The 13,240-nt window shown below is 42.8% G+C and overlaps 1 protein-coding gene across 11 annotated transcripts in view; it reads right to left on the reverse strand.

Moving 5' to 3' along the window:
- The window catches only part of FSIP1 (fibrous sheath interacting protein 1), a 182,151-nt gene that overhangs the window by 112,561 nt on the left and 56,350 nt on the right, over positions 1-13,240 (reverse strand). For all 11 annotated transcript variants that reach the window (XM_048218671.2, XM_048218659.2, XM_026480047.4 and 8 more), the window contains one exon: positions 5,338-5,478. In XM_048218671.2, coding sequence (XP_048074628.1) covers positions 5,338-5,478 — 141 coding nt within the window. The remainder of the gene's footprint in view (positions 1-5,337; positions 5,479-13,240) is intronic.

Raw genomic sequence — 13,240 nt, forward strand, 5'->3', positions numbered from 1 at the left:
TTCCTGAACACTGTATCACGGACATCTTTCCCATATATATAGATCTTCCTCATTTTTTTGATAGCTGCCTGCCAGTCTATTCTATGTTTACAATAACAAGTTATGAACCCAGGTTGAGGAAGGGCAAAGAGGCCCCCGCTGATACCTGAGGCAGCCATGTTACATTCTTCTCCTTTCTCCATTGCAGGTACAGTCTCACAGGTACCACCAATTCCCTTGCTTCCCTGGTCTTGCATTGCAATCACCCAACCTCTCTTCACCCCTGCCTCAACTCCAGACCTATTTCCTCCATCCTTGGTGGACTGCCGAGGGCTGTCAGAGAAGACCCCAAGCCCCACTGGCTGGCTCCCTGTCACAGCTAGGGTTTCCAACCTCAGTGGGGCTGTCCTCACAGTTCACCATTGTTTTTCTTTCCTCCTCACAGCGTCTATTCCAGTCCTTCCCCACCCTGCTTCAAGGCCCCAGCCCCAGTCTGCCCTCTCATTCCAGTTGTATGGTTTGATCTCTAATTTACAGACTAGATAGAGAACAGGGAGGATGACCTCTCTCACTTTCTCTTCAGTTCCAAACCTGCCTTTCTAGGCCCATGCTTCTCTCCTTTCATCCTGAATCAGAAAAAGGGCATCTTGATTCTTTTCTAAGGCTTACTCCTCCATCTTCAATCTCATCCTCTCTGCTATATCTCCCCCTTGTTATCATAGAAACAAGCATATGTAAATGCCACCTTATTAATGTTAATAATGAAAATAACAATACTAACAATAAACATTTGTATAGCACTTAAAATGTGCCAAACCCTGTTTCAAGCACTTTACATATATATTAACTAATTTAATCTTCACAACAGCCTGTAAGGTAGGTATTAATTATAACTATCCCATTCTACCAATCAAGGAACTAAAGCACAGAGAGGTCAAGAGACCTGTCCAAGGTCACACAGCTAGGAAGTACAGAGTTGAGATTCAAACCCAAACAGGCTGCTCCTGTCTGGCTCTTAACCACTATGTCCCACGTATAGAAGCTTACATAGCAGAACTATAACCCAGGGAGGAAATATAAAGCAGAGTGGGTTTCAAAGAGTGAAGGGTCAGAGAAGCCTGTAGAACATCTAAAACAACCGAAAGTGACTCTCTGAGCTAGACAGGAAAATCAGGGGACAGGGACCAGAGACCACTGGATGGCAAATGATGGAGAGGTCGTCTGCGAGGTCTGTCTGGTGTTGCCTTTCTATGAATACAGCTCTTTTCATTTTCTCTTGATTCTATCATCTCAAATTATCTCCGCACAAGTAGTTAGCCTGACAGAGGAACCCTTATCCATGGTCAAAGCCAACACTCCTACCCCCACGGGAACCAACCAGGCAAGAGATGAGTGGCTCAACACAAATCCCGCCCACCACGTGTGACGAAGAGCTCAAAGCACAGCGCCCCCACACACTTGCCAGACGCCAGCTGCCCGCTTGTGCCAGAGGTGACCTAACCCGACAGATCGATCCCACTCAAATCATGCTAATTCTTCCTTAATATTTACCAGAAATCAGTCTCTCCATGGCCTCCCGATCACCATGCTTTTTTCCTAAGCTATCAAAGATTAAAACTAATACTTTAAAGAGTAGTCCTTTAAATATCTTTGGGAAGTGGATATTGTGTGATTTCTACCAAACCATCCCCTCCTTCTTCACAACACACATGCGTGCACGCACACACATGCACACACACACCCTTCTTCTTCACCAAGCTAAAAAAATATATTCAGTCCCACCAATAATCCTTTCATAGGACCTGGTTTTATTTTTTTTTTTAAGATTGTATTTATTTATTTGACAGAGAGAGAGAGAGACAGCCAGTGACAGAGGGAACACAGCAGGGGGAGTGGGAGAGGAAGAAGCAGGCCCCCAGCGGAGCATGGAGCCCAATGTGGGGCTCGATCCCAGGACCCTGGGATCACACCCTGAGCCAAAGGCAGACGCTTAATGACTGAGCCACCCAGGCACCCCATAGGACCTGGTTTTAAACCTCTTCCTCAGCCTTGTCACTCTGCTATCCATAGATCCATTTTGCTCACCTCCCCCGTACTAGGCAGCATGACTGCTACATTCCACGGCTGACTCATCGTGAGTGAATCCTGAAGACTTGTTGCACACATGTTGCTTCTAGCAGCCATGGCTCGTCCTTCCTCTACTTATGCGGCTGGTATTCGGGACTCCTGTCTGCCCTTTGAAGTTCATACTACCCTCGGGAGCTTCTGCCTCATCTCATTGTGCCCACCTTCCCCAGCTCCTAACAGCTGGGTGCGCTGACACCAGCAACACCATTACCACCTGCAGACTAAACCGGATCCCACTTCCTCAGTCAATCTTGACCAAGGCAAACGTTCCAGCTTTTACAGACAAATCAATGCTGGGATTCAGGTGGTTCCAGGACTGTCCCCAGGGCTCCTACACTGCCCCTTCCCTCAATCCTTCCCTAGTGCATCCCTAAAGCTGAGTATGAATTGTATCCCTAAATCACAAGTTCAATGGCCACAGATTACTGCTTTCACCCAAATCAGTGATCTTGAAACAATGTTCCCTTGTAATGGGAAGAATAAGACAAAACTCCAAAATTAGCCATTTCCAGAAGCTATCATACAGAAAACATATTCTTTGGTCTATAGGTAGCAGGCTAACTTTTTCCTATAGAAGGAAGACAATCCCACGTTCTTCTAAAAAGTGTTACTGAACTTCCAAAAATAATTTTCAATAGAATATTTAAACCAATTAATACCAGCTGGAAAGCATACACACTAAGCTTTAGATATTTCCAATAACATCATTTTCCACCAAAAATATGCTAACAATCACAAGCAAAAGGACAGAGTTCCTCTAGCCCTACTCCCTTGATTTTATAGTAAGAAAACCAAGTCTCTAAGAGAAAAAGTGACTTATCAAGGTGACAGATCCGGCCACTGACAACTTTGAAACAAGGCCTCGGGTCTCCAGATTCCCCATCCACAAAGTACCTAGGAATCTATGAGGTACAATGGGCTTTACCGAGTTTGAAACAGACACCGTATCTTCCCTAAAAAGTACACACATGTGGCACGCAACGTGCCCCACAGGGTATTATGAAACGCTGAGCAATTAAAACCTAAAGACGATACAGATCGACACTCCCGTGCCTTTCTCATACCAGTTTTCTCCGAGTGTTGACTGTCAAACAAGACAGCTGATAGAAGCTGACCACCTGAATCCTCTCTCTTCCACTTAGTTTTTTTTTTTAATAATGATTTTTTATTATATTATGTTAGTACCAGTAATTATATATACTTGAGGAAGTTATTCGACCTCTAGTTCCTCATCTGGAAAGTGAGGATTGTATTGCTTACCTCGCAGAGTGCTCATAAAAACTACACAGTAAGTTATAAAGTACTTGGACAGCGCCTGCTACTGTAGCCACACTACAATCGCTCTTCTCTACTAATTTTTTAAAAGATTTTATTTATTTATTAGAGAGAGAGAGAGAGCGCACACACAAGCAGGGGGAGCAGCAGGCAAAGGGAGAAGCAGGCTCCGCGCTGAGCAAGGAGCCTGATGTAGGACTCGATCCCAGGACCCCGGAATCACGACCTGAGCCAGACGCAGATGCTTAACCGACTGAGCCCCCCAGGTGTCCCTCTCTTCTCTACTTATGTATTATTTTTTTCCACTTAGATAACAACCAACTCTTGATATTTATCAACTCTCTGTAAGTCTAGCCAACTTTCACATGACACTGGAAAAAAAATACAAGATTTCCTAAAGGATCCAGGTTTTGAGTCAATAATTAAAGAATAGTAGAGACGTGGCAGAAAACAATGGATATACGTCCAAGCATACGACAGGTGGTCAGAAATCAGGAGAGCTGAACTATGGAGAAGGACAGGCTCTGCCTGCCTTGGATTGGCAGGTAAGGGATGAGAAGTACCAACGGTTTTCAAAACCAGTCAAGCCACAGACACTGTATTGACCACATCAAGTTTGCAGTGCCCCGTCACTACCACCACAACTATCGGCCAAGAACCTCTTTTACGCTCCCTAGCTATTCTTACTTCTTTTACTTCTCTGTATCAACAGCCTCAAGGAGTGAAAAATCCCTCCGAAAATAAAAATGGAGGCATCCCTGAAATATAATTCCCATTTAATTTCCCATGCAAAGTAAACAAAAATGAATTATAAAGAGAAGCACAATGCATTCATTCCCCTTCTATCTGCCGCCTGCTCTCATGAGGTAGACCTGCCTGTCCTCTAGGCTCGAGTCAGAGCTGCTGTCCCTGGCTGGCGAATGGTTAAGAGCAATTCAGCTGCACATGAGCAGAAGGGGTGGAAAAATCTCCATCAGGATCAGTGCACACCCTGGGAGAGCTCTAAGGAGATCAGAATTTAATCAAAGTCACTTACCTGATGCTTACACCCATGCAACAGCATATGAAATGGAATAATGAGAGAAGAGACTGACGAGGTTTAAGTGGCTAGACAGGAGGTGACAATGCTGACAGAAGGGTGATACAGGCAAGGACAAAAGAGAGAAGATTTTCAGAGTCATAAAGAACTGTGGCAAGATATGACAGCAAATTAGACAAAGTGGTTCAAACTTAATGAGGCTTGAAGATCACCCAAGATAATAGGATTTAGTAGGAGACAGAAAGTAGGTGCAGCTGGCAATTGTGACAAGACCAGCCCTGGGAGAGAGGATGTAGGGAGAGTCACAAGTTGAGCCTTGTCATGTCTCATTTTAAGTAAAAGCCAAGTATCCAGTTGGAAGCATCCTCTGGGTAGCTGGAAAATCATAATATTATGGAGCCTTTCAGAAGATCAACCAGCTCGCAATTTAGTTGACTTAAGAGCTTTCTCTCATTAGCAATGTTTTTAAATGACAAGCTCTTAAAACATGAGGCAGGCACAGAACGATTTAGAACATATTAAAATTGAGTAACAATATATTACGAATTATGAACAAAAAGTGGGAGTATTTAAGCTGTAAGTTCAATATGTAAAGATGATTTTATGGAGAATAACTATCAATTTTTTCCATTAAAAAAACATTGATGTCACTGTCAGGCACAGAATATTAGGCATACGGATCATTATTCTGATCTCAGGTGGTATTTTGCGGGTTTATTGTATCACATAAAGTAAGTGTAATATTACTTTAAGTTCTATGAATCCTATTTTTATTCAAATTCTCACTGACAAATTTCCATGTCAGTTTTCTTGATGGACTCAACAAATATAAAACCAGGCATAAAACAGTCAAAGGAAACTGGAAGCTTTTTTTAAGACAATGGCTGGTGACAGTTAAACTCGAAATAAAGACTTACCACATTTTCCTTCAGCTTCCTCAGTTTGTCATCTATCTCTCGCAGCCGGTTTTGCTGATCTCGTTGCTCTTTGGTATTACGAAGCACCTTTTCTCCTGGAGTTATTTCCATATTTGTATCATCATCATGAAGGTCAGGTTCCTAATTAAAAAAAAAAAAAAAAGTTCACGCACAGGCTGAAAATGTACCATCATACACTGCTCCGAAGCAACTGAGCTTTGAAAGTTGGTTTTGCTTCTCAGACAGTATTTCTTCCCTTCAAAATGATATTCGTAATTCTCTAAACTCTTTCTATTTAAGAGGGAAAGGTCTGACAGTACGTGAAACAGGTAGGAAAATAAATTCAGTCATCTGGAAAGCAAGCAGTGGCCAGGAAGCAGCACCTGGGCTCTCGTCCCCGCTCTGTACTGACCAGCTTAAGATCATGGGCAAATCACACTTTCTCTGGACTCCACGTTCATCAGATATAAATGACGAGAAAAAAATCCTGCCCACTCCTGCGATGAGAGACAGAGGTGCAAGAGCACACGGGACTTGGCAACGTCAGGAGCTTTGAATCCTGGCTCTGCCTGGTTCCTGACTGAGACGGCCTTAGGGAGACCAGTTAACCTCTCTGAGCTTCAGTTTCATCATCTGCAGAATGATAATAATATCTAACCGAAAAGTCATCACACTACGTAGCCGGCATGCAACAAATCTTAGTGCCTAACAACTGTGAGGGAAATGCGTCCTTTGAAAAGAATAAGGACTAAATAGTGAAACGATTTCGCTATTATCAGCAATATTTGAATGGACAGAACAATAATCTCCCAAAGTTAAGATTATTTCCAGGTGATAAAAATGGGTGTTTCTTGACAGGAAGTTGGTCTTATATCTATAGCTAAACCTCCCACTTTTCTCCCACGGATCTCCTACTCCATGTCTGAAGTTGCTCCAACCAGAATCCTCCCACATTCTCACGCCTTACAGATGGTTGGTCGCCAAGAGGAGTCGCCATCTCTCTTCCTTAAACCTCTTAATCAAGGCCCTCCTCTCTTTCTCCCTCGCTCATCACTGCCCTGAACCAGTGGTTTTCAAAACCTGGGGTGCTTCAGACTCACCCACAGAGCCTGGGAAAATCTTCAAAGGTCTTGCCTCCACGCTGGACATTCCGACTCAATGGCGGACTGACAGCCTGAAGCGCGACTACTTGAAAATGTGAGACCTGTCACCTTAAGCTACTGCTCGGGCCCCTTCATTGACCTGGGCGCCACCAGTCTCCCCATGCACTGCAGCCTCCGCGGAGAAGCCGCGGAGCAAGGTGCAAAGTCCTCACCCGTTTCTGGGCTGCGCCCGGGCTAGCTCTTCAGTCTGTCTCCCACTGCTTGGGGCTCAGACCCAAAGGCACGGCAACGTTCACGCCTCCTGGGTCTCCACCTCTCCGTGGCTCTTTCCCCCGGCTCCTCGGGAACACTCGACTCTTTTTCGAGCGCAAGTACATTTCCCCTGTGAAATGTTCCCTGACGTACTCAGGAAGGGCGGTTACTCTCTCGACCATGCCACATGGTCCTTGTTGCATTTACCACACTGCTGCTCAGACAGGGATCGTGACTGATCCCACCCTGTATCCCCACACAAACTACGCACTCCCGAAGCCGTGTGGACACGGGTCCAGAGACTGACCCTGGAACAGCATGCCGTCTGAGCTGCTCAGTCCACTTTCATGTGGATTATTTTTCAACAAATAGAATACAGTACTATAAACATATTTTCTCTTCCTTATGATTACCTTTCCTCTACCTTAATTGATTGTAAGAATGCAGTTTATGATACATACAACGTTCGAAATATGTGTTAATCGACTCTGTGTTATTGGTAAGACTTCCAGTCAACAAGTCAACTGCTATTAGCAGTTAAGCTTACAGGAAGTCAAAAGTAACGCACAGATTTTCAACTGCACCGGTGGGGTTGGGGGGGGGGGGTGTCAGTGCCCCTCGCCCCCACATTGTTCAAAGGTCAACTGTAATTTGGTTCTCAGAACTCTGATCACATTAATGTGTCAATGAAATTTATATTGTATAAAATTCTAATGAGGAGACTATTAAAAGAGTATTTCAATTTCAAGAAGCAATTGTTTTACATTTTGTAGTCCCCAAAAGGGGACTCATTTCTGGTAGCTACAATCTCTAGAAGGACCCAGAGGGTGAATTATGATCAGGAATTTTTTTAAGAAGGAAACCTAATGTTAGGGAGCATTTGGAAAAGATGGTATGAAGGTCCCTCTGCAGCCTTAAGCATCCAGGACCTCATGAACTTTCACAAAGATATCCCTGCAATGAAGTAGGATGCACAGTACCTTAGTCTAGCTGAGTTGCCAAGACAGAAGACCACATACTGGGTGGCTTCTAAACCACAGAAACATAGTTCTGGGGGCTCAGGAATCCAAGATCAACACACTGGCTGACTTGGTGTCTGGAAAAAGGCTACTTCCTGGTTCCTACATGACCATCTTCTTTGCTGGGTCCTCACATGGCAGAAGGGACAAGGGAGCTCTCTGGGTCTTTTTTATAAAGGCACTAACCCCGTTCATGAGGGCCCTACCCTCATGACCTAATCACATCCCAAAGTCCTGACCTCCAAATATCATCACACTGGGGATTAGATTGCAACATATGAATTTTGAGGGGACACAAACATTCAGTCTATAAAATGTACGGAGATGAAAAACATCCAAACTGGATTTCACTTTTAAATGGAAATCTTTTTTTTTGAAAGGACAGCATCTTAATCATCTACAACCATGATTTTTTTTTTTAAATCTTTGAGTAGGCAAAGAAAAGACACAAAAAGAAAAACATTTCTAAACCAGACTTCATCAATATATTAAATTTTGCTTATTCGAAGCCACCATTATTAAGGCAATCCACAGACTGAGAGTAAAGTATTATAACATACAAACCTGTCAACAGACTTGTAGCCATAATATGTAAGGAACCTCACAATTCGATAATAAAATAAAGTATAATAAATACTAAAAAAAATCTAGCTTTAAGATGACTTGAAGAGATACTTCATAAAAGATATGTGAATGACAAACAAGCACACGAAGAAGTCCTCAACATCATTAAGTCATCAGGGAAATGTAAATTCAAATCACAATCAGATATCACTACACAGCCCCTAAAATGGCCTAGATGAAAAACGTTAACACCAAATGTTAGAGAGGTGTGGACCAAGAGGAATTCTCAGGTGTTCCTGGTGGAAGTGTACGATGGTACAACCACTTTGGAAAATTGTTTAGTAGTTCCTTGAAAAGTTCAATGTTGTCTATCCTATGACCCAGCAATTCCACTCCTGTGACCCTATCCAAGAGAAATGGAAATATACGACTGACGCTTTGTGCACACATGGCCATAGCAGCTTTATGCAAACAGGCGAATGCCCATCAACACAAGAATGATAAACTGACAAACTATGGGGAACACCTGACACAAGCTAGGACAATGGGACTCTTCCTCCTTGACCTCTGTCTTGCGGTTAGGTTTAATCAGTGCGGTGAGACTGGAGGGCAGGAGAGAGAGAGCCTGCAGGACTTTCCCCTGCTCCTCCCTGCTTTGGCATGATGGTTTGGGCAGCAATATATCCCATCAGGTGCCCTTCAGGAGAGTTTTCTTAGATTCAACTGAATATTCATGCTCAAAGACAGAGGCCACACGTGGAGAGAAGTGTATTCAGAAGAACACAGGACAGGAAACACAGCAGGACTATGTCAGGAATCCCTCCTCAATGGGAGTTTCGTCTACAGTCCATGCCACGGCAGTTCAGGTGCAAGGGGCAAGGAAGCTACCCTGGCTTAAAAGCTTCCTATCTCAAAAGAACATCATCTCTGGAAATGACGCCACAGGCACAGCCCCACAGGGTCCTGGCAAGGGACATGCCGGTCTCAACAATCACTGCACTTAGAGAGACCCAAGGTACGGCTTCCCCACCAGGCCTTCATAATTCCCCCAAACCTCGGGCCATTTTTATCACACGCTTTTCTAACATTGTTAACATTCCAACTTTCATCAGACTGCCAGGGCAACAGTGAAGAAGTTAACTACACCTCAAATCCTCATGCTGAAGGGGAAAGATTCGTAAATCCTTTGCCCATGGCTTCTATGATTACAATTTTGGATGGCTGGTTCTTTTCCCACAGCTCTAGCTCTTTCTGAGCTCCAATACACTTTTTCTTCCTCCTACTCACTGTTGTTAGTCCCAAGGTGTCCCAACGTCCCTTATTGGCTCCTTTAAATCTATAAATAGTTCCTTCGTTTACTTATCTTCAGAATCCAAGCTGGATATTTTCTCTTTCTTGCCCAAAACGCTAACTGGTATATTGTGTGTGTGTGTGTGTGTGTGTGTGTGTGTGTGTGTGTGTGTGTGTATTTGTAGAGAAGTAGACTGGGAGGAAATTCAACTTGATGGTCAAAATCTTGATTCTTTCATCTTATTTTTCTTAGATGTTTTGTACTTCCTAAATTTTCTATAATACCCATGTACTAATTTCATAAGCAGAAGTCATATTTTATTTTTAAGAAAACAGAACTATTATTCTACCAAGGCTATTTCTGTTCTGCTCTGACAATGTGACTCTCTGTACCCAAAGGTATTGGCCCAACGGTTATATTTTAGCCCCAGTTCTACTGGTGTAATAACCAGTTATATACTTTTAAGCAAGTCACTTTCTCTTTCTGGGTCTCAATTTCTTCCAAAAGAACTTTCTTCCAACTCTCATAGCTTATGAGTCTGTAATTCTCTACAGTTGGGCCCAAGAATACATAACATCCTTCCTCAGTTGTGGTCTGATAGCATAACCATATAGTTCAAATAGTTGAAGGAGAGCATGCAATGAAAGAGAGGCCAAGAGAGTGCAAAAAAAAAAAAAAAGGTAATCATTGATTCTGGCAGAACTTTCCCCCTGGCATATTCAAGAAGTTCTGTGGTAGCAGGAGAGGGTCTACTGTCACATCAGAATGCCAACCACTATTATCTGTTTTCATGATCCTCAGGAAATATCTTGATTTCCTATGGTAGAAATGCTGGAGCAGATTCTCTGACCAGCCATATGGTTTCTGTGTTTCTGAGGCATACAGGAATGCTTTTATTCAGTAAAAGTAAAATTCAGTTCAGTAAAAGCTCTCTGTGATATGCATGGAAAACCCAAGGAGCCACAAGAAGAGAACTGTCCCTGAGGTCAATAGATATTTGTTGATTTGACCAATTGACTGCCAAGGGATTCTAAGTTCAACCTTAGAAAAATATCTGTGGTGTTGACGGAGCCAACAGGGGTCTTTGAAGCTAACTAAACAGGAAAATACAAACCTGCCTACATAAAGCCAGCTTGCCCTGTGTTTTCAAACAAAAGCTATACTTTTCCAAAGGCCATTGTTATTTTCCGTCATCAGATGGGTCATTTGCCTGGCAGTACAAGAAGGAGGGAAAAAAATCTTGCTGTCAAATCGTTTTTACCATTTTAGAATATTGCCCTGAAACAAAAGAAACCTTGACTACACAGGAGACTTAACATAAAAAAATAAAGAAATACAAATATAAACTTTCAAGTAACCCTTTAAACTTTAAAATATAAAGTAAAGTAAAGGCAAGAATTCACCAGATTTATGTGGGAATGTTTGACAGGTTCACAACAACCTTCAAAGTACCTTCTTGTTTATTCTTCAATCCAAAAATCCATGCTCTTACAGCATACACCTATAGTTTTTGGAAATGAGCCAATGGTCAATAAGATTTCTGTGCTTGTGACTACCATACATAAAAAAAATTCCCAGATTCCTGCCCTCAACCAGTGTATTGGGTAATCTGACGTCAAGTAGACTACTCAGCCATCATCGGGACTCTGCAAACCCCTGGACTCAACAATGAAACATCTTTCAGGATTACATGTCAAACAACATTTTCTATTTCCTCAACTTTAGCTCATGTTGAAACAGGAAGAGACCAAAAAAACCAGTTTATTTTTGCTGTCAGCAACAGTATGCTCTTGGTAAGAAAAAAGATGAATACAACTATAATTTTCATCAATCAAATGTGTGTTAATCTTTTGTTGGTCTTACCAAAATGTGTACAACTGAACCAACATTTTAAGAACAAAAAAATAAATAAATCAAATTAAGGGAGACCTTTATGTTCAGTTAAACAAGCTGGTTTAAGAACAAAGAAATGTCTCTTGTCAATGACGACAATTTGAAGACCTTCTCCCAACCAGAGAAAAAAAAAAATCTAACCGTAGAACTGGAATTCTAGATTTAGTAAGACTGATTGCATGAGACATGAATAAATTATACTTCTTTATAAGAGCCAAACTGAATAGAATTCATTATTGAATCCAGTTGCTAAGGACTTAAGAAACTAAATACCCACATAACTCCTATATCTTAGAAATTTCTGGAGAAAGCTGGAATCAAAGACAGCTACAAATAAGAAATATGGCAACTAAATTATAGAACAGCACTCAGTTTTATGGTGGGACTTAGTATGAGCAAAGAACTGAGTTGTTGGAGGGCTAGGGGATGGATATGGAAAGGTACGCACAGCTAAACCACAGGTCTTAAGAAAAAAATTGCTTCAATTAGTTCTCTTTTGCTAAGATGAAATGAAAATAAAAACCAGATGTAAAAACGGCACCCATGTGATATTATTCACATTACAGCAATAGTAGTAATATGCCATTCCTCCTTCTGACTGTGACCACATGCTTTGTTTTACACTAAGGAAATCAGATACGTAAAAGCCAAATTCTACTTTTAAAATACTGCCATAAACTTAAGAGCCAGGCCAGGGTATCCTCTGAGAATATCCTCATCAGCAAGCTCAAAAGGAAAAGAAGATTTCTTAACTGCTCCTTTCACAACAACTTCCTTCATCCGTGAGTCACATTTCTGGAGCCCCTCAAATTGTTCTGACTCGAGTACGTTTATCATCGTAGGCTCCCGTGCATACCAGTTTAGCCCCTTATAGCTGCCATAGTAAGAAAGAAAGTTTGCACGGCTCAGCTTGCTTGGGAAACGTTTTCTCGATCGAAATAAAAACAAAAACAGGGGCGCCTGGGTGGCACAGTGGTTAAGCGGCTGCCTTTGGCTCAGGGCGTGATCCTGGCATTTCAGGATCGAGCCCCACATCAGGATCCTCCACTGGGAGCCTGCTTCCTCCTCTCCCACTCCCCCTGCTTGTGTTCCCTCTCTCGCTGGCCATCTCTAATAAATAAATAAATAAATAAATAAATCTTTAAAAAAACAAAAAAAAACACAAAAACAAATCTGCAAAGGAATTTTTTCAATATCATGCCTTCAGCAAATGACCTTTCCTTTCTCTGTGCCCCTCCCCACACTTTCTCTACTCTTCATAAGATCGGTTGGCATAGCACGGTACTTCTTTCACTGTATGGTCACTCCACGACTGTCCTCCAGGTTGCTACAAGCTGCTTGAAGGCCGGAGATGCAGCCACATGCCAATCTGGACACTCGACGCCAGCCACCACGGCATCTGTAACGAAACAAGCGGGCATTCGGCGATGCTTTGACGGCCGGCGCCGGGGCTGGTAAGTGACCCAAACGCGTGCAGGAGGCCTGGGGGCCTGCAGTGCGTACGGAGTCGTGAGCGCCGTGGCAACCGGGAGACTCTGTGCTCCACAGAAAGCAGCGGTTGCTATTCAGAGCAGCCTGTAGTGTGCCAAGCAAAGCTTCAGGTCCAAGGTTGCCAGAGTCTCTACTTTCTCGAGAAAAACTAGAAAGGCAGACATTTATACGAAGTCACCCAATTCTGAAATGTTGGCTCAAATAAACAACCGTAGACCCTCTGCGCGCTACAGGAAACCTGTGCGTGAGTCAAATTTGCCCTGCAGGCCACCAGTTCTCAAGCTGGTGCC

Source organism: Ursus arctos, unplaced genomic scaffold (assembly GCF_023065955.2).
Source record: "Ursus arctos isolate Adak ecotype North America unplaced genomic scaffold, UrsArc2.0 scaffold_36, whole genome shotgun sequence".
Classification (NCBI taxonomy): Eukaryota; Metazoa; Chordata; class Mammalia; order Carnivora; family Ursidae; genus Ursus; species Ursus arctos.